This window comes from Pelophylax lessonae (genome assembly GCF_965119305.1).
Source record: "Pelophylax lessonae genome assembly, chromosome: 4".
NCBI lineage: Eukaryota > Metazoa > Chordata > Amphibia > Anura > Ranidae > Pelophylax > Pelophylax lessonae.
In genome coordinates this window covers 92346117-92369382 of record NC_138771.1, presented here as the reverse complement: position 1 = coordinate 92369382, position 23266 = coordinate 92346117, and the positions used below count along the sequence as shown (strand labels likewise).

At 37.5% G+C, this 23266-nt stretch overlaps 1 protein-coding gene across 2 annotated transcripts in view; it reads left to right on the top strand.

The window, feature by feature from the left end:
- Window positions 1-13324, top strand: part of ONECUT1 (one cut homeobox 1) — a 73008-nt gene extending 59684 nt beyond the window's left edge. The window contains exons 2-3 of one of the 2 annotated variants that reach the window (XM_082257123.1): window positions 1502-1606; window positions 13023-13324. In XM_082257123.1, the coding sequence (XP_082113249.1) occupies window positions 1502-1606; window positions 13023-13309 (392 nt within the window). In that variant the 3' untranslated portion in view covers window positions 13310-13324. The remainder of the gene's footprint in view (window positions 1-1501; window positions 1607-13022) is intronic. The other variant, XM_082257124.1, reaches the window with a different exon arrangement.
- Window positions 13325-23266: the final 9942 nt, after the last annotated feature.

Below are 23266 nucleotides of genomic sequence, written 5' to 3'. Positions count from 1 at the left end.
ATATGCAAAACCTTTATCCCAAAAGGAAAGAGAAAAACAGTTTGCTGTATCTGATTAGAAAGTGTAAGCTGGAGTTTGGTTTTAATTTGTTAGCGTATTTAGGTCTGTTAATACATTTACCACTACCCCCCCCCCCCCTCCACACACACACACTGACAATGCTGCTGTCTGCTGCGACTCTGGTGCTCATTCCTCCAGAGCTGTCTCTCATTAATACAGGAAGTGTGTTACTGGCCAGATCACCAGGTGAAACCAATAGGGGAAAGCCAAAGAAAAGAAGACGAATGCAGCCAACACATCAAATGATTGATAAACTTCAATATAATACATTTTTGGCTTTGGGTTTAATACTGCTTTAAGGGCAGTACTGCTAATATAGATAGACTGCTTGTGACTGGAAGCTAGTGAATTGAATTATTCCCCCTTGCAATATCCTAAAGGGATTCCACTGGTGATATCTCTCTGCAGAAAACCACAGTTTTGCAGCCCCCCCCCCCTTCCAAACTTTTAGTGTCGGTTCACACTATGGCGATCCAACTTCGGGGGCGACCTGTGAAGTCGCGTGCACCGCGACTTCGGCGCGACTTGCACGGACTTCACATAATGGAAGTCAATGCAAGTTGCTCCAATGTCACCCCGAAGTAGTACAGGAATTATTTTCTAAGTCAGAGTGACTTGAGTCGCTCCTTTTAGAACAGTTCCCGTAGCACAGAATGGACCACGACGTGTCAGGCTGACAAGCCGTCTGACAAGTCGCGGTAGTGTGAACCGGGACTTAGAGTCTCACTCCTCCTGTTGTAGCAAGGGAAGTTTCAATCTTTGTAATGTAACAACAATGAATAACTCCATGGGGAGAGTCAATTCTCTCTAGCAGTGACCATAACAGTAGGTCTTGCTGTGATTTCTGCTGTCTAGATCCCTCTGTCTGAGTATGTAAGAGATAAATGTAAAGCCACTTGATGATTTAACCCACTGGCATCTATCCCAAACTGAAATATCAATTCTGAGTAGTCTGACCCTTTAAGGTTGATTTATAAATCCTGAAGCATAGAAGAATATGACTGTCATTTAGATCAACCAGTCATATATTTTAATTTTTTGACCTACCCTAGAAAATGACAACTGAAATCTAACTGGTTACTATAGGTGACAAATCGTGTTATTTGCTTTAGCTTTGATAATTAGGCCATTTTAGTACTGATATGTGTGTTTCCAAGTGCAATGATGTCGCACCTCTGCCTTCACCTATATTTCCACCTAAAAAAAGGAACAGATTAATCATTTCTTCTTATCATCATTGTCTTCCTCCCATCACTTTCCACTAAATACTAATGCATGTCTTTATTTTTTAGTTTATTATCACTGCACCTTTCTAGATGTATGGATATTGTTTGTAATTAATATTTTTTTTTTTTCGATGACTAAATTGAAATGAACTGATTTGTTATAATGAGGTGGAGTCTACTATCATTGAAATTATCTAATGTCTTTACTAAACTAGCTTTGGTACCAGCCGATCCGGTATTTCAGCACTCTGGACAGTTGCCTGCAGACTCCCTGGTTAAAATCGGCTATCCATCACAAAGCACCCAGTCTAATCACTTGTGTGAGTATACATGCTACATTTCTTCAGGAGAAAACCTGTCTTTCTTTTGATTTACTTTTCTTTCTCCACAAAGGATAGGAACTTAATAATATTATGTTATATAATAACAGTCCCTTCGGGTCTTTACACTTTCAGAAGATAATTGTTTCTATCCAAAGCTTTATTGTGCTTGTTGCTAAGATCTATATGAACCACATATTCTCTATATCAATGCATATATATATTTGATGCTCAGTGAAAAAAACAGTACATTTTATACATTTCTTACCATACTAATGTTCACATGTGTTTACCTGAGACTTGCTGACCTAATTCACCTTGACCAGTAACAGAATTGGACATCCATAGCGATGATACCTACATCCCAAAATCCAGATTGTGCTTGGGACAATAGCAAAAGTGACACTAGCACTATCTTAATGCAGTTCTATTCCCTAAAAAAAAAAAAAAAAAAAACCTTCAAGACAATGGCATAATGTGCTAGTAGGCATCCCATACTAATACATTATGAAATACATACCTTAGAATGAAGACCCCCACAGTGGGGGCCTGATCACCGCTGAAGTGGCTGACATGTTCCCCTGGCATTTCTTCTGGGTTTGCGGGCTCCGGCGCTGCGAGTGACGCGATGACGTAATTCCCGCGCATGCGTGCAGGAGCAAGAAGCTCTGAAGTTCCGGCACGTTTAGCTCAACCATGCAACCACAAATGCCCCGTAGGACTGCACGGGAAACATTCACAAACTGACTTCAACTGGCTCTCCAACCCATCAGGATACACCCCTCTACCATGTTTCACCATTATAAGGCTTAATCGTAGAAGCACTCTACCTCTGCCTCTACGATTAAGCCCTATACGGGTGAAATGTGTTAGAGGAATGTATTCTGATGGGTTGAAGAATTTTTGTCGACAATGGCTCACATCGATGGTGTGCGGACCTACAGGGGATTTGTGGCTAATAGAATTATCTGAATGGATATTTTTTGACCTAGAACAGCCTTCTCCACCAGGGTTCTGGGGAATCCTAGGGTTCTTCCAGAGGTTGCTAGTGATTCCATGAGCAATTTTACCCTTTCATTAAAGTAACCTCTGACACAAATTATCTTTTAAGCCATCTGTAAGTGGGAGTTCTTCTCACTAACCACAAATGTAATGAGCATTCTTCCCACAGATCATCATGCTAATGTACCGTGCATTGTAGATATAGCAGTTATTAGCAAAGGATTTCCCTTTACTTCCTTTCCCATAGACAAAACAGGAAATGAGTGGAAATCTCCCCAAAGTTTGGGTAATCCCTGGTTGTCACTAGAGTCACCAGAACTAGTGTCCCCATTGGAAGATTTCCTCTCTATTACTGTTCAGGGGACAACCTAAAATGTGGGATTTTCTTTTACTTTCACTTCCTGAAGACAATGGCAAACAGACAAATAGAGAGGGTGAATCTCCATAACGGGGGCACAGGCAGCAATAGAGTTCTGGCAATCGTTCTAATCCTTATCCACTCTATCCAAAACTAAAAAGACTAAAAAGAAGAAGAAGAAGAAGACAAAATAAGTTTTGTCTTTAGTTATACTTTAAGGGTTCCTCACTATTAAAAAGGTTGAGAAAGGCTGACCTAGAAAGTTAAAGTCTAACCTAAGTGAAAAATATATGGGAAAAATATATGGAGACTTTTACATAAAAGAAAAAAAACATTTATTCACAAAGCCAAAAGGGATTAATATTCCATTAAATGTAATTATTATCAACATAATTAAGATGTGCAAATTTCTGCCAGGGTAGCAATGCTATGTATCAACATTTGGTAATGGATATTGCCAGCTATGTATATAATATGAATGTGTTCAGTGGACAATACTAACATAAAACATAAAGAAAGCTATGTTAGCGATTACCTAGTTTGAGGTTCTATATAAGCCAGGTCTTGCACACACTTTGAAGAGGTATACATGTGTGGCATTACCTTCAATTCTGTTCTCTTTGGTAAACATCTAACTTTAAGAAAAAAAACGGAGGACATAAATGATTGTTTGTCATGCATAAAAAATTCTAAAAAAAAAAAAAACATGCATTTTTCATACCCTAAAACCATAAAAAAGGTCTGATTCTCCTGATCCTGATCATAGAATAATAAAACTTCTTTTATATATGTCACTACACTACACCTAGCTAAGTCTAATGCCCCGTACACACGTGCAGATTATCTGAAGACTTTTGTCTGCAGACTTACCAAAACCATATAATATGAGGTCAAACCTAAACACTTTCAATTTGTATGCAATCCGGCAGGCCCTTGCACTACATAGAAAAGGTAAATCTGAAGACAAAAGTCTTCAGATAATCTGCACGTGTGTACGGGGCATTACTCTAGTCTAGAGGAAGAGGAAAAGATCATTTAAACTGACATATTTTATATATATGATGAGCCTTGACCTGCTTTGATTTTTTGTTTTATATTTTACAGTTACACATTACAGTATTATACAGTACTGAGGTTTTTCTTTATAATAGCTTTAATGTAATTGCAAACCTATAATCTTTGTAAATATTAGGCTCAATGCTCTTCATAGGTAGTATACATGTGAATGTTGTCCACATAATATATAAATGTGTATTAATGTATTTTTTCTATAGCATTTATTTGTGAAGGTATACTGGTCAGTCATATTTTCCCATTATATGTCTAATAACTACAAGTATTTATATAGCGCCAACAGTTATGCAGGACTTTATATATTGTTATCAGTCCCTGCAACTCAAGGCTCTTACAATCTAAGGTCCCTATTTCACATTGATACACATATTAGAACTAACTAGGACAGGTGCCAGTCATCATATAACTTTGGACTGTGGGAGGAAACCGGAGTGCCCAGAAGTAGCCCATGCAAGCACAGGGAGAACATGCAGACTTAATGCAGGTAGTGTTGGGTTAGGGTTATTTACAATTACATTTTCTTTTTAGCAGGTTTTAGTAAATCAGCTCCAGTGTGGCTTATCCTGTAACTAATTTCTGATCATTAGCAGTTCAGCAGGGATACTGACTGTAAAACCTAAATACATACAACCACAAGTGGTAGAATATACAGATCTGTTTGTAAAATACCCATATGAAATTAGGAAGCAGCTAGCAATATAAATGCACATACAATAGTATGCTCGGGTAACTATAATAACTCAAGTGTGTTTACTGAATATGCTGGACACTCATGTTCCTTTTAAAGGAAACTTGTGGGGGATGCTTGCCTTCCAAAGCATCTCTCAATCATTCTAGCAAAAATCCTAAGATCATTATTGCACCCTGGGATCTCCAAAACCCAATACTGTGTTTCCCCAAAAATAAGACCTACCCTGAAAATAAGACCTAGTGTGATTTTCCTGGATGGCTGCAATATAAGCCCTACCCCGAAAATAAGCCTTAGTTTAAAGTGGTGGTAAAGTCCTATAATCCACTCTATTACAGTATTATGTAATGTACAATGTGTATGTTTCTGTGATATTATTGTCCAAATACCTTCGTTACAGCGCCGCTCGGTGCTCAGCTGACCTCCCGCTGCCCTCCTCCTCTTCTCCTGACTGTCAGCGGGGGATCTCGGCCCCTCCCTCTGCAGTGCTCGGAGCGGGGAAGAGAGCTCCAGTGGGTCACAAAGGTATTTGGCACAATTATATTACAGAAACACACACATGTACATTATATAATACTGTAATAGAGTGGATTATAGGATTTTTTAACCACTTTAACTCATAATGCTAAATGCTAATGACTGCTGAGGTGACAGGGAGGGAGGGAGAGGGGGGGAGAAGACAGCGGGCACAGGAACGGACAAATACACAATACATGATAAGACCAAGCCAGAAAATAAGCCCTAGTGTGTCTTTTGTTGCGAAAATTAATATAAGACCCGGTCTTATTTTTGGGGACACACGGTAGCTTCCCAGACACACTTAGGTCCCATCTGCTACTGTCCTTCTTATTACTTGCAGTCTGTGTTTTGGTGATCCCAATGAGGTTAATATAAGGATAAAAGCAGGAACGGCGAAAGCAGCTTTGGGGCCTAAAAACACACCAAAGTTTTTCACTCCACTTGGACACACACAACTCAATTGCATTAAGTATAGAGTTCATTTGTGTTTAATTTAATATTAAGATTGTATACCTGCCACATTCACATCACACCTCATGCCTCAGTGCTTCATAATTGTGAGCATTATGAGGGTTAAAGTATTTATAAAACCAAAACTAACCATTTAGTTTAAAATAGAAATGAAAGACAATGCATTTGCATATATTTATATAAACATTATAAATACTTTTGTTTCTTTTTTTATAAGTAAACAGTCACATAAACATTGTCCTAAGGGTAGAGAAACAACAGTACACTGATCTTCCCAGTGAACAGCTGTGCAGGGAAGGGGGAGTGGCAGCACAGGTCCTGGCCACTGGAGGACAGGCAGACTGCTCTCCTACATCTTCCCAATGAACAGCTGTGCAAGGAAAGGGGGAGTGGCAGCACAGGTCTTGGCCACTGTAGAACAGGCAGGCTGCACTCCTAGCACAGCCAGAAAATTGACCACCCTGGAATGGATGTGCTCTCATGGTTTGTGTGGTCAGTTTTTAATAGGAAAGCAGGGAGACTGGAGGGATCACCATGTATTTCAAATAAAGGAAGCAATCCAAAGAGAACAGGATAATTTTTAACACTAGCATATGATACAACAGACACATTTTAGGAATATGAAATGTTGGGGTAACATATTCTTACACAGCAGCTGCTGCTACTATGAAAAGTTTCACCATTTACTCTCCTCCTTTTCTCTGTAGCAGCATCTGCTGTTAACCTTCACAATAGACAGCCACTTAGGACAGTATATGACAGCTTTGAAGGGGGCACAGCAGGGACGATTCATACCCGAAGCAGCCATCAGAAAGTAATGGAATATTCACCATTACATACAACTAATGTGTATGGTGCTGTACCGTGCCCCCCCCCCCCCCAAGTCAGCTTTAAATGTTTTCTTGCAGTATACTTCTATCAATTACATTTTTCTCCACTTGCTGTGTCTTTGAATTTAAACATTTGACTAGTCAACTCCTTAGCACAGCCTGATCCCTCCTTGTGCATCAGATCCCTCTATACTTTCTGTGCTGGCCCAGCTCTCCTGTCTCTCTCATTAACCTCCTTTACCTCTCATGAGTGCAGCTTAGCTGTGGGGTTTCACCAGTCCTCAGCTGCTAACGTGTACAAGCCCTTATGGCTACACTTTTGCAGTATACATAGTTACATAGTAGTTGAGGTTGAATAAAGACAGTTCAACCCGTGTAGGTATGTGTGGCCGTATTCATTTCCCATACCCCTGAATGTTTTGATCTTGGAGATGTATGTCCAAGAGTCTTTTAAAAGTAGCCAAATAGCAGATTGCAATTGTAATTTTACTTTTTTTTTTATTGTACTCCACGATCTGGTAAATTATTCTTAAAATGCTATTTAATTCTGGTACATAGATAAACAGATAGATAGATACTTATATACGTACATAGATACATACATGGACAGATAATATTAGAGGTTAATTTTTAGAATTTGAACCATGAATTGGCCTTAGCGCTTGCAACAAACCCTGCAGTTCAAGCACAGCACAACAGCACAGCCTATTGGTGGACAGGCCAACTTGTCGTAGAATAAGCAGAAAGAATGCCAAATGTAATGAAAATATTGATGAAGTCAAAAAATTGTTCATTAGGGTCATTTAGATGTTTCAATTAGAGTTCCTTTTAATTCATGAATGGTAAATTAAGGTGCAAGCTTAGTGATTACCCTCTAATTACCAGTTTCAGACAAAGAAAGAAAGAAAGGGTGATTCTTCATATCCTTAATTAAATTGATACATGCAGAATTAGACAGGACACCGACCCCCTATGTGTAAAGTTATATTTTTAGGAACTGAAGGTGTAAAATGGTGTGGAAATATAAAAGGAAAACAGAACAGAACATCAATGCACAGAAATCTATCTATCTTGAAGGAACTTTCTGCAGTTAGTACAGACGTAGAACAAAGTATCTGTACACACAGTGGTATCATTACAAAGACTGCAGCAGCTGTACCCATAGCTGTCGCCTCCATTATAGAAAAGAAAGTTCAAGAGTTCTACACATATAAAAGGAGTACAATGACTTCAGCTTGTTTGGGAAGTGGGCTGAGAAGAGTAGCGTCAAAGAAAGCCTCTGTATATCAGCCGTGAAGATCTGGGTCCTTCTGTACTTGTTTAGTGACATGATTACATAGTGACAAGTACACTTTAAGTAGTGGAGCCCAGGTAAGAGTTTTAACCCCCTCCTACCATAGTCACAACAAAAAAAAAAAAATCAAAGCTCCACAAGTCTGATTATTACATTGTAATGATATAGCTTCAAGTGTCCTCCAAAACTCTTCCAAAATCTATATACAGTAGAAGCAATAGTCCAAAATTACCAATACCTAAAAAATACCTGAAAGGTTTATTTATAAAGGCCAGGGCCAGTGGTTGACTATTGCACACCCTAGGCAAGACACCACACCCCCCTTGGGGGTGGTGGCGGTAGACTTGCCGAGGGTGTGGGTGCCTACAGCCAGGTGCTCTAGGCAGAGCGGACTCTCACAGGGACAGAGTGATCACACAAACAGACAACTCCTATACATTCCAGAGATCACAGAGCACAGCCAGGCTCTGGGGGGGGACAGATCACACACAGGCCCATCACTCACCCAGGCAGCTTCTCCTCCATCCTGTGACACGGTGCCCGTCTCCTCCAATGACCCAGCTGTCCTTGGACTCCTGGGAACTGACTCTGTGTTATCGTCCTCACAGGCTGAGCTGCTGCTGACCTTTGCTGGATGTCCTCCACAGCTACTGCTTTCTCTGGATTGGACAGCAGAGAGTCAGTTTGTGCCCCATCCCTGTGTAGGGTGGTGGTCTTTAGCCACTTGTGTTCCCCAACCAGGCTAGTAGGGAAGTCAGCGGCCGTGGCTGCACCCCCTAGGCAACAGTGAGCCCTAGGCGGCTTCCTAGTTCACCTAGCGGGAGCGCCAGGCCTGAATAAGGCAGCATAGTGGCTAAATGGTTAGCACTTCTGCCTGGAATTCATTGGTTTGAATCCCAAGCATGGCACTACCTGCCTGGAGTTTGCATGTTTTCCCTGTGCCTGTGTGGGTTTACTTCAGGTGCTCCCGTTTCCACCCACACTTCAAAGACATGCTGGTAGGTTAATTTGCGCCTGTCTAAATTAGCCCTAGTATGTGTATGTATGAATGTGAGTTAGGGACCTTAGATTGTAAGCTGCATGAGGGCAGGGACCAATGTGAATGTACAATATATATGTAAAGCGCAGTGTAAAATGTTGGTGCTATATAAGTACCTGTAATAAATAAATGACTGTGCCCATATAACCTAAATCCAAGGTAAAACACTTAAAGATAAAAACTTTGAGGGCTCAATCTTGGGTTTAGGGTACGTGAGTACAGTCATTGGAATAAATATTTTTGGATATTTTGGCAGCTTTGGATTGTTGCTTGTATGTATTTTTTTTTCAATATTATTTTTGGAAATAACCAAAAGTGGACAACCTGAAACTTAACATGGTTGTAAAGGTCACAAGGTTTTTTACCTTCATGCAATCTATGCATGAAGGTAAAAAACCTTCTGTGTACAGCAAACCCCCAGCCCCCCCTAATACCCACTTGAGTCCCCTTTCTATCCAGCGATGTCCAAGAAAGCCTTGTCTCTCCAGGGACATGCACTCCCTATTGGCTTTTGGCAACAGAGGGAACCATGGGCTTCTGCTGCTGTCAATTACAGCCAGTGAGCCAATCAAGAGATAGAGGGCATGGGGCCGAGCCACAGCTCCATGTGTGAATGAACACACTGAGCTGTGGGTCAGGAGCGTGCCTGCTTGGGTGCTCCAAGAGCAAGCTGCTTGCTGTGGGGGGCACCCAGCAGGAGGGAGGTGCCAGGAGTGCCAACGTGGGACCCGAGAAAAGGAGGATGCAGCCTGCTCTGTGCAAAGCCACTGCACAAAGCAGTTAAGTATAACATGTTTTATTTAAAAAACATAAATAACTCTAATATATCTTTACCCTTTAATTAGTCTATTAACCTCCCCTTTATACAGATTAGTAAATATCTAGACACTAGAAGCAATTATTATTGTCAGATTAAGAAACAAATTGAGTCAAAAAAGTTACCAACAGACTTTGGCTGACACGAGATGATTTAATATTGATAGGGCAGGCTCAGACAATTCCACTTAGCTGGTAAAAACAAAGGGGAAGAACGCACACTGTGTTCCCTATAAACTTCTTTCTTTTATTCCAAATTAGCACAGCATAGAAGATAAAGCTCTGATGTGTTTCCCACTGTACCCAGTAATTGATCAGGTAGCACGTGTAGCTCCAGCCAACAGTTCTTCTTAAACTAATTTGCTGGCCGCACAATGTCAGATTTTGTTTCGTATTTATTATATCAGGAAAATGTTGCAGCAAAAGTGTAGTCTCAAGGCCCGTGTGGAATGGACTGTCTAGGTTCTCATGTTACATACATATGGTAAGTTTTGTGGCTAATGGTTTAAATCTGAACCCAAATTTGACTATTTTTGGGAAGCTTTCTAGGGACTCTCCTGCCACCAAACTGCTTACTGCCTGTGAAACTTTTTCACCCTCTCTCTTCTAGAAAGCCTAATTTACTAATCTATACAGAACATTATTTGGCATGATGGCAATTCATTTTAATAATGACAACCATAAGAGCTGAAAATTATTAATCATTAAATGAAAAATATTACATACATTATACCTTTTCTACAGACTCTACACAGAAATGACCAGACAACATGGGTGTTCCCCATTAGAGCTGAGATTCACCAGTAGACATCATGATACCGTTGTTTCATACACATCTGACCATCTGATGTCTAAAGCCAGTTTTCCTTTAAATATAGACTCTAATAAGATTGTTTAATAATACAAAAAGCAATGTGCAAGGGACAATGATGCATAGCACACACTCCAACACACTTTGGCTTATATAATATTATTAACCTGAAACCTGATTGGCTACTGTGGATGTATGCAATTTGTACATAGTTGCTTCACTTTTGATTGCATTATTTCATAACTGAAAATGTTCAATAAAGTGTTTATATTTGTTAGCCGTTTGATTCTTGGTGCACTTCCTAATGACCAGCCATTTTTTATTGTCTATGGCCAACATTAGTTTAAAAGTGTGCGTTTGTATAGTTGCATATCCAGGGTTAACTTTCTGTTCATGAAATTGAAAACAATTGCAGAGATTTCACTTACACAGGATGTATAATTCATGTTTTCTGCCCTTCATTCCATCATCAGCTTGTAGACACTAAGGGCAGAGTCAGCTTTGGACTGTATATCTACTGATGTTACTAGCCTAGATATCTGTTGACATTTATTCTATTGTCTCATTATGGTTTTTAGGTGAGCAGGTTGGTTTTAGAGTTGTGTAATGTGCAAGCTGAAAGTAAGTTGGAAGAAAAAAATCAATAGGAAAGTAAGCAGACGGCGCCATACACTGTATATGTACCAAGCTGCTAGCCAGGCAGGAGAGGAAGCAATCAGTAAGGTTCAGGGCTTGGCACATGCAGCAGATTGCATATAAGAGAAACAGGAAATCAGCTCAGAGCAAGGCAATGCATATAGAGCTGTCCAAAGGATAACTATCATTCTCTGATAATGTCACCGTGGTTTATATGCAAATTGTTTCGTTGGAAATATAAACAGCTATTGCACTCAGAGCTTCTCATATGAGAACTTATTAGCCTAAGTGTCGGGCAATTAACTGAGCTAGAAATAACTCAGGGATGTAGCATTAAAAGGAATTTTGTAAACATTTGAACTTTGTGCTCTAGAGATAAAAAAGAAAACCCTCACTCTTAGTGGGTCTGCTAATGACTATAAAGATGCCAAGTCGAATTAGGAATAAATTGTACACCTGTTATCAAAAACAGATTATTGGCGTTGTCTATTGATTGGTGGAATTGATTATTATTAAAGATAAGCTTGCAGACGTACAAACTTTAAGAAGCCTGACATATCATCTGGCTATATCATATAATATAGGGTACTATAGTCACAGACACCGCTCAGATAATAGGTAGCTCTTGGACCCAACTGCTACCAGCGACATAATCTAAGAGGCGCCTTCTTATCAAGGAAGAGATAGGTCACTATGTGCTTATTAGCTGATTAATCTTACTTAAACAAAAGATAAAAGTGTAATGGTACACTATGCATAGCTGTCAGAGTTGACTTTTGCTCCAAGTATAGTTTGCTATGTTATAGAATTTTACCTTCCCTGATTCAAAATGTTCCTTGTAAACAGGCCTAATACTAGTAAGCATATATATATTGTTTATATATTATGTATATACTATATTATATACTATTCATGCATTCAAAATATTACTATTAAAACATATTGATGCAGATAAAAAGCATTGTTGATTCTAGAAGCATGAGGAATAATTCATCAAATGCATCAAATTTCCCCGAGCAGTGTAACCAAATGAAATCAAAATACCCTTCTTAGATTAGGAAAGCTCTCTCTCTCTCTAATATATATATATATATAGATCTATATATATATAGATAGATAGATAGATAGATAGATAGATAGATAGATAGATAGATAGATAGATAGATAGATAGATAGATAGATAGATAGATAGATAGATAGATAGATAGATAGATAGATAGATAGATATACACACCACACATATATATAAAAAAAATGGTGAAGGCTGATGGGCTGAAACACCACTGTATTTTTGTATCTTTTTGAGCCCACAGGGGCAAGCTATCCCCAAAGAAGACCCCAGCTCTAGCCTTCCTTCCTATGTGCTCCTACTCTTCCTGCTGCATTATCCAAGCAGACCAAAGGAGTGCCTATAGTATTGGCTAGAGAAGGTGGTTGGGCCTGAAAAATTATACTGTGCCCTTGCCTTACCAGGAGATACAAAATACCTTAGCTTGATTCAAGCAGTCAAGTTCAATATATCACTTTTGGGGGTACTCCTTAATTCAGTACCATATTTATGAATAAAAATGAAACATAAAAGAAACAACAGGCCATATCACAAGGTCTTCGACTGAGCCCTTTGGGTGGGACTACTGTTGTGGTTGTCTGTGAAATAAACTGGTGAACATGGTGATGTCATCGATGTATTCTATGAACTTATCATCAGGAATTTATTAAAAGAAACAATGTTACTGTATATGATTTGTACTAGTAAGCAAAGCCTAATCACCATTACAATACCAAACAGAATACCTTAACTTTTATCACCGAATTAGCTTTTTTATGCTTTTTAATTAAAGTATATACTGTTTGTAACAACTTTTCTCTTTCTTTTAGCATGTAAACGAAAAGAACAAGACCATGGAAAAGACAGAGGGAATACACCAAAAAAGCCAAGGTTGGTCTTCACAGATGTCCAACGTAGGACTCTTCATGCAATATTCAAAGAAAATAAGCGCCCATCCAAAGAATTACAGATCACCATTTCCCAGCAGCTTGGCTTGGAACTCAGCACAGTCAGCAACTTCTTCATGAATGCTCGCAGGAGAAGTCTAGATAAGTGGCAAGATGAAGGCAGCTCGGGAAATACATCATCTTCATCAAGCACTTGTACCAAAGCATGAAGGAAACACAAAATACATTTTAAAAAACTACAACCTCGGTGGAAAAGCTTTAATAAAATGGAAAAGGACATCCAATTAGCAGGTTTATACTTTAAAAACTATTTCAAACCAAAATTATTTATAAGTCCAAAGAAACCAAAGACTCATTTCTCCTGTGAACTTTTCTTCTTAAGGCATTTTTCAGGAGAGCGACTTGCAAAAAAGCAAAATAATAAGACAAGTTCCACTGGCCTTACACCTTCAGCCATCATCATCATCTTCACAGTATTTTGATGTCTGGTGGTTTGGAGCATCGTGATCTCTTGTCATTGAATGGACATTTTCTGATATGGGTAGTCATTGCCACCGCACATTTAAACATGAAGGTGTACGGTGTATCTGTACTTACAGTCCAGTGGTAAGGAACTGGGTCATAACTTGTCTGCAGGTTGGGATACAGTGTGACCAACAAGTCGTCTTGAGTTTATTGGAACTGAGTGTAGCTGTGTCATTTGAACCTAGCGGTTTCAAGGATTTGCTGTTGGCGTTCAAATGGGTAAATGGCACCTAGACCTGTGCATTCTCTTTGTTTGTTAAGAGTTGTCCAGACAAATAGAAACATGACCTCTCCCACAAGTGCAACATACCAAAGAACACATTTAGTATAGTAGTTCAGGTGTTTTATTGCAGTAATTTTAATATTTCAGTGATATTTTTACATACTGTTGTATGAAGAAGTGTAGGTATAAACTAATCTAATTTCTTACTAGAAAAAAAAAAAGAAAAGAAAATTCACAAACATTCATTATAACCAGGACTGTTATTTGTAAGGAAACATATTGTTAGGGATTTCTTTCACTGTCGTAGATATTTGAAGGATGCGATCTGCTTGAACTGAGCACAAGTACCTTATGCTTTTGTGACCTCTGTTCACACATACCACAAACAGGTTAACCAACCACAGTATACAGTATATATATATATATGTATATATATATATATATATATATTTTCTTTTTTTTTTTTCACTTTTTATATTTTTTTCCTCAGTGAAATTCAGTTTGTTGCATTTTAATGACCAGCCATCTTCATTCTTCCCATTCATGGTAATATAAATATGAGTAGATTTGCAGCCTTTACATATAATGAAAGCAATTACACATGGCACTTTTCAGTCGCCTGGAAGCGATTTCTAAAATATAAGCAGGCAAATATGATAAATGGTAGTGCAAACAATAAAGATTTACTAAAGTGAACAGCAACCAGCCATATACCAATATACAGCACTTCAGTGTGCCTAAATTATTAAAAGGTGATTTCTGATTCGTGCTATGTTATACTCATTATATTTTACACAATGCTATACGTATATGAATACAATAATCAGTAGATTTTTTTTTTCTCAGCCATATAGAAGTAATTGGTCTGCATTCAAAAGCTAATACATTTTCCCACTATGTACACCTTATTAGATTTAAAATATCAGTCAATTTAAAGGATGCCTGTAACCAACACTTACGAGCAGACACGTAAGAGGTACATGCATGTACTTTTTCTCATCCTCTAGAGCAGTGGTCCTCAACTCCGGTCCTCAGGGCCCACTAACAGGCCAGATTTTAAGTATTACCTTGGTGAGATGCAGACTAGAGTGCTGCAATCACTGAGCAGCAAATGATATCACCTGGGATGTATTTCAGTTATCTTGCAAATCTGGCCTGTTAGTGGGCCCTGTAGGCCAGGGTTGAGGACCACTGCTCTAGAGCTCCCACCCTTGTGATTTGTGAGCATTCTTTTTGGCTAGAAAGACTCAGAGCACTTCATTGAGGGATGTGGATAGGAAGAGGTATGGAAAAGGTTCAACCTCAGAGATGGTGTTAGACCTAGGCATGTTGTGTTTGCCAGGCTTGGGGGTTCCCAAGGTGTCTGCTTTTAAATGTCTGTGATACATCTGCTTGTTTTCATTAGTAATACATTTGCTTCAAGGGGAAAAAAGAAAAAGTTGGATTAGTGGCTACCCGTAAAAACCTTTTCTTTGAGTACATCATAGGACACAGAGCATCTTCAAATTCATAACAACAGGATCCAAGGTCCTAGCTCCAGTTCTGTGTATATTACAGTCTCAGGGTATCCCTATAAGGTACCTAGACAACCTACTACTGTAGGAGCAGTCTGCTCCACTTTTAGAGAGAAATGTCTCCAGAATTGGAACTATTACCTTGGTTCCTATTGTAATGAATTTGAAGATGCTCTGTGTCCTGGTATGTACGAAAGAGAAATACATATTTTTTCATTTATTCTAACAGGTTGCTTGAAGCAAACAAAAGCATGCTTATAAATTTACTTTATTTAGTGAATCACTGCCTAAAATGGGAATACATTTGAAGGCTATATATAAACTGAAGAATTTTCACTGGGGAAAGAATAAAGTGAATCAGTCATAAGGATAAGGAACACACCTATGTGAGAAACCTCAGATGGAATTCCTTGTTATCTGCTTATGGCCAGGTATTAGTACTAGTGCAGTAAAGACAAACCTATTTAAATGACAACATTGCCCTGGAACTAGAATTCAGGCAACTATGACATGTCAGCGGAAATCAGAAGTCTCCCAGATGTGGACGGACTTTGCTGTGTGGCTGATTCTCTTTATGACATGAGCTGCATCTGTTTAGTAGCCTTGTTTCAAATTCAAGATACTTCAGCTGCTCTCTGTTTTTATATTTCAACATCTCCCATATTTTCATATGTCCTTTATGTAATTTCCAATTAACATCCAATGCAAGAAAATATCTCTGATCTAGAAGAATAGCTCAACATCACATGGTACCAACTGGTGCACACCCATGCAAAGGTTACTCTAAAGTACATATGGATTATTGCTTTAATTTTACAAGTAGACATTTTGTATTGTATTCTATTACAAAAAAAAAGCTAGAATTGCACATAAATAAAAACATACTATATTTTAGACTTAGAAATCCCACAGTTTAATACTTTATGCAGATTTCTTACAATGGCTTTGTTTCTATTTGGAGTGTTTTGAGATGCAACCGGTCAGCTCATTGCAATTAACCAAAGAGTCCTATTCAATTAGCAGTGATGTTTCACTGGTTCGCATACTCAAGACATGTGATAACACTTTAACCAATGCACAACTGGATAAGGAATCCATAGTACCAGATATTTGTCATAATTCGCTCCCTGCAAGTTACACATTCAAATAAAACCATTATTATATACAACCATATTGTTAGAACATGTACCCAGTTACATAGTGTCACCACATAAATTGCCAGTCTACTAACAGTGAGAACACAGAACAAGTTAAATGTTCATTGTCCTAATAGTGTAGTGTTTAGACCTCAGGACATGCCTTTAAATGGTCATGAATCATGATTTAATACATGAATGGGTGCACGGCCTGCTTGTTTTTTAATTTATACATTTAAGACTTTAGACAGAAAAACTTCTGCAAAAATTTTATACATCAGTTTTAAGGATGTGAATGAATCCTTATAAGGTTTAGGAGGGGGCTTTTTATTTCTTTTAATTCCATTATGTTATACCTACTGTTTTAAACTGCAACCCTTTCTATACCAAAGAGTCCTAGGACATGTCCACTCCCCAGAGCTGGAAAGGCAGTAAAACAGTGGGTTTTGCTTTTTTTTTTATTTTTTTTTTTTTATTTTACTACGGATTGAAGTAAAGAAAAATACAGAAAAAAAAACCAAAAAAAAAAAAACTATGCATTTAGCAAACAAAGAGAAAGTACTTTGGCTGTGTTGCCTAATCAGAGTTTGTGGTGCATTCAATTTCCTATTACAGAGGTCAGTTGGATTTCATTGTGCTGACCTTTTGGTTTATTGTGGTGTGGTTAGCTTTACAATACATTTGGTAACAATTTCCTAAAACGACAAAGAAGCAAAGAAATAGCTGCTTCCAGGTGTAATAAAAAAAAAACAAAAAATAAAAGTGTAAAGATCGACTATTTATAGCGTGAACCAAAGATGCTACCTCACTCAATTTCCATTTCGTGATTTTAATCACATTGATGATACCAAAGAATACCAAAGATTTTTTTCCTTGCACGGCCTTCGTCTGTCAAAGGCACTCAGCGACCTTCCCCTGACTCCTGACCCATGACCCCTGACCTTTTAGAAATATAACTCTTTTTCACAAATATTATAATTAACCCCTTCAGGGTCAGAGGTGCTGCAAAGCACCCTTGAGACTGATGGACTCAATAGCAGAGGGACCAGATGGCCTTATATGATCAAGGTCCAGCTCATCAATTCTCCATGGCGATGTTGCTCCCTCCCACCCAAAACAGGAAAAGAAAATTATCCTTGTGTTGGGCACAAATGAAACACCTAAAACTTTACATATATATCAAAATATATATTTAGTGCCACCAAAATACAGATTAACTGTCACTTTTTACAGTCATCACTTGTATATATATAATCTGTCAAGTTGCAATTACAACTGTCAGCATCCATGATCAGTGATTCAAAAGGGTTTCTTACTAAAGAAATACATTCTTCACTTTAAAAAACTATGTCTACTTTAAACATCCAATCAAGTGCAAGGGATTTTTAAAAAATAGGAATTTGCTTTGCATGCGATTGGATGATTTAAGCTCAGATTTCCTGAAGTAAATGAAAAAGCACTTTAGTAGGTCAACCCTAATCACAGTGTATTAACAATTAAGGTTCACACATATATAGAAATTACAATTAATTAGGTATGTAGGGCTAATATGTTAATATTGATCCTATGGACAGAATATAATCTTGATTGCTGATTCAATTGTCAGTGCTTGAATACTGAACACCTGAAATAGAACTCATGATCTCACAATGACTGCATCTACATTGTAGCTTTGTTTATGCTTGTTCTTCTCCCAACTCATCTGGGGTATTGGCACTTTTACTTTTAACTGTATTTATTGCCAAAGGTCTGGCCGCTTGCCCCACCTGTCAGTCTATTAGTGTACATCTAGCTATAGTTTTGTTGTTTTTTTTTTCTTATGGCTAATATTAAGCCAGACCATGATCATTGCCTATTCAAGGCCATCTGAAGCCTTCCAAAAACGAATAAATGCTACATACCAAATCATTACCAATGTTAGGAGTACCGCTTTAGGCAAAGATGTTTCAAACTTTATAAACTCATAGGACGAGTGCCTTGCTTATACCAAAGTGTTAAACCGCTGTTGACCTCTTATATCTCACCTTATACGTCTTTGAATACCTCAGCCTCTTGTAAAGGCCACTGATAAAATAAAACTAATAATACTGACAAAGAAATAATTCTTCACCGTGGTGCTTTTGCAGTGCAACCATGCAATGAACATTTGTTTGATACCAAAGGATTTTATTTTTCACTCTTATAGCTGATAAACCAAAGTTTAGGTCTGTCCCAGCTTATTGACAGTCTCCTTTTTCTATCTCTCTCTCTCTCTCTCTCTCTATCGCTCTGTGCTTGGCCATCTCGCTTCGAGTACCTCTTGCCTGGATGTAGGCCGTGCAGTCCTCTTACCAATTCCTCCAAATACCTCATAGTATAAGAAATCTTTAGGGTTATGTTGTATAGAAAGTCTATGTGATGAGACAGAACTTAAATAGTTCAGTAAATGTTAATCTTCATCCTAAAGCTTTATAACTCTTTTATTTATTTTACATTTCTTTATGTTATTATTTTAGTCTCTCTGTTGCTCTCTCAAGATAAATTATTTTCCCCAAGGTAAAACAGAACGGGGTTGGGTCAGGACAGGTTGCAAAATTGAATGCAATGAAGTTTTAATGTTATTTCCTTTGCTTTTAAAACAATAACACTTATATCTTTATTTAATAAGGCAAAGAGCAACATGCAAAGTAAACTAGCATCCACCAATCAGCAATCATCTCTTGACATTGGCCTAGCTACACTAAACCCCAGAAAGCTAATGCTATCGGTTGCTATGGGGAACTGCATGGTATTGCTCTTTTGACTCTGTTATTAAATAAAGGAATTTGTGTTTGAAGTTAGATTTTTTTTATGGGATAACAGGAAAAAATTAAAAAAAAAAAAAATGTACATCTACATCATTTCTGTTTCTTCTTAATGAACTGTAAATTTGTAGCTTTGTTTCAATTTTGGTTATTTAATCTTTGCTTAATTTATAACTGTAGTTTAAACAAAGAAAAAAGGCTGTATATAGTCAATTTCAAAACAACCAAAGTTTCATGTTAAAATTCTTTTGTTAGTCTACTAAGATGTGATGATGGAGAGATGATTTTTTTTCTCTTGATTGTGCAGGGTGTATAAAAGACAAAAATCTTAGCAGACGTTGACGTGTGTTTTAAACACTGCCAGATCCCTATACCTTGTATTCACAAAGGTACTGATATCAAACCAAAAAATACGTCATTTGTATGTATGTATGTACATTTTATGGGTTTTTATGTTGCTAATTTATTTGTTAGGGGTTTACTTTGTGGGTTTGACCTGCACATCCAAAGAATATTTCAGATGTTGTTCAATGTTAATCAAGCACTGGCATTTGTGTGACTTGTTTCTTTGGAATTGATTTGTTTATGTGTGTATATAAATATGTATAATTTGCCATAAGCACGGGTATAGAACGAAGAGGGCGTTAAACGTTGAAGACAAACTTGTATTTGGATATTTGCTCAACTTTATAAATAAATGGTCATTCTAAATTAAATCTGTGGTGTACGGAGGTGGCAACTGATGTGTTTTGGACCAGATTACTCTGGTTGCCTCAAAGATACCAATTAACTTACTAAGGGCAGCTGGACTGCTACATATAAAAAAAAAACATTGTGCAAACAACTATGATGTAATTAGAATTGAAGGGAAAGTAAAGTAAACACTTAAACAATACAAATCCCCCAAAATATATCTGAAAATGTGGCACCTTAAAAAGTACCCTGTTGAAAATATTTTGATAGTACAATTGCTGGTCAATAATGCTCATTGGGTCACTAAAACATCGAAGCTCTATGGGAACACTATTAACAGAATGAAGAATGCTATCAAGACGATCATGCAAAGGCACTATTAATTTCTTCAAAAATGTGGATTTTCTCAGATCAGATTATTGAACGATCTGTCGTCCGTTTTTTGTGGCGTGCTGGTCTGATGTGGAAAGTGAAGAGGTTATTTTCATACGAATTTTCTCGTACGACAGAATTCTACTTCAGAAGTGAAGTCATGTGTTGGATTGTTTTGTATGTGTTCTTTCGTCTCTGAGCATGCCTAGTCTTGCTCTTAAGATTTTTTTCCGTCGAAATCTGTACTAATGAGACAAAAATCAATGGTTGTTTTGACGGACGAGAAAAATTATATAGCCTCCACATCAGGATTTTATCAGCTGAAAAGTCGGAGTCGGCTGTCGAAAGCACCATACTAACAATCTGAAAATCGACAGATCGGTCGTCGGACGAATTTTCCCTACAGATTTTCTTATTGTGTGTACGGGCCTTACATCTCAGGTCAATGCAATCTGAAAACAGCTGCACTAGTTTTATTTTTGCTAAAAATAAATTAACCCAATTGTATTTATTTATTACTGGTATGAAACTCTCTCAAAAACTCAATCCTCTTCTACAAATTCCAATCTGATGTAAAAAATTAAGCAATAAAGTACCCCATGAGGTTTTTTTCGTTCTGTTCTTTCCTATGGCAAACTTTGTGGTTCATTAAAATCAATCCAAAAACAAAGAAAAGAACGAGAACCCAGTAACTCTTGTCATTGCTGTTTTAGGTTTCAAAAGTTCAGGCACCAGGTCTATCACCCTTCTAACTGAGCTGGAACAAAACTGCAGGGTGGGAGTTTAGATTTTTCTTACCTCACTGCTGCAGACCCATCCTAGGCCAGTGACTCAGTGGAGTTGATTTACTAAGCAAGCAGAAAACTTTTACCTTGAAAAATGAATAACTATGCTTGGAAAATAAAGTGAAGCTGCTTTCACTTTAATCAATCAAGGATGGTCAAGCAAAAACCACGTTTCGTTTTTTTTTCTATTTAGAAATTGGATATTTCTAAATTAAATAACTTCCATTCATTAACTTTCCTAAGTGGGAAGCCCCTGTTCTTTTAGTAAATAGACCCCCAATTAGCAGTGCAACAATGATAGAACTGGTGGGCCCAGATCTTGCATATTTAAAAACCAAGCAGTATTGGATTCTATATTTCTGACCTTAGAAGTTACCTCTAAAACAGCAACTGGTCAACTAACATCGTGCGGTGCCTGAACTGTAACCTTGGTGGTACCGCCTTTGGCGGAAGAAGGTTTCAGCATCAAAGTTATGTCTAAAGAATCACAGTTATATATTATGAATAATCACTAACAAAAAATGGAAAATCCAGCAATGTACCATCAAGATAATCTTATATGTAAACTAGTTACATATACCATTTTCAGATGAATAATTGTGTTCAGCTTTACTTCGCCTTTATATTCTATACATGTCTCTTTGGTATATCTTCTTTTTAATATAGATAATTTTCTCCACAATTACTGGATAACTGAAATGCAGATGTAATGTGTGTCTTTAACTCTTGTATAATACTGTGCATTGATTTACTGTGCAACAAAGTCTTGTGTTTTGGAAACTGTTCTGACATCTACAAGGCACATTTAATAGTCTGCATTAATTTGCAGTGACAATTACTTTGATGTCAGAAAATTAAATAAATTTCATCAATGTAATTGCAATGTTTACCCTTTTTTGCTGCCGGTGGATTAATAATTCTGGGGTATTATTAACATTCACAATCTTATGTTGACAGGAAACACTTAGTAATTGGAATAATAATTACATTTCAGCTCCAATTTCAATGAATATAAAAAAATAAGTTTACAATTAGTAGGAATACAGCCTTCTATAATTTATAGTCTACAGCCATCTCCTGCTATCAAAAGATATCCATCACTGTACTCAATGGAAAAATTCTTACAAAAGAGCTGAAATGGCCTTTTCAGAGTGTATTTAATTCTGTCATAAAGATTTATTTGTTAGGCTGAGCTAGTGCTGATCTGAGACGATATAGGATTAACTCCATCTTGTTTTCCTCAATAGAAGAAATTCTCCTTTTTTGCTCCAGTTTTGCCATCTTAGGAAAGTGTTTCAATCGTCTGAAATTATTTTCCTGAGCTAATGTAACTGTATTTATTGTACCATTTATAAGATGCTCACTCAAATATGTAAAGTTTGACAGAAAGTTAGACAGTTCATTTCCCAGCCTTGACATTTGTAAGAGAATAATTAAGGACTACCATGTTTTATAAGGTGGTTTTTCACTTTCATCATTCCTAAATTATTTAAATGGGAATCTGCAAAAGAATAAATTATACATCATAATCTGTAAAGAGCTGATTTATTCCATTTTGGATTTTTATTTAGCCACCTCTCAGCTCACTTAGGGTTCAAGCACATTGGTGTCACACTCAGAAGTAAGCCGCATGCAGTATTTTTTCTCCTTCTTTTAGGTTGCTAATTATTTATTTATATGTTGCTCTAAATTGCTTTTGAAATGCTTTTTGCTGCTTGTTAGTTGATTTGAGCTGCTTCTGAGTTGCATCAAGTTACTTTTGATTGGTTGGTTTGTTGATGAGTTGCTTCGGAGTTTTTAAAGCTGCTTTTATATACATGTTGACTTTAATAAGAAGGAGAAGCAATTTGCAAGTAACGGCATACAAACATTCTAAACCTGACCCAGTTAGATTAAGGGATAGCTTTTAAAAACGTAAAAATATCCTGATTATCAAGTTTTGAGAGCAATTAGTGAATAACTTACATATGATTTTATTGCCCTCATCATTAATGAACATGCAATAGAAAATGTAACCAGAAACATCTCTCATCTGACCAATATTTTGTTCATTACTTCTATTCCAGCAGTTGTGTCAGAATTGGAGAAGAAGAAGACAGCATGACCTATAGTTAATAAAAGAGCCTTGTCTAGTA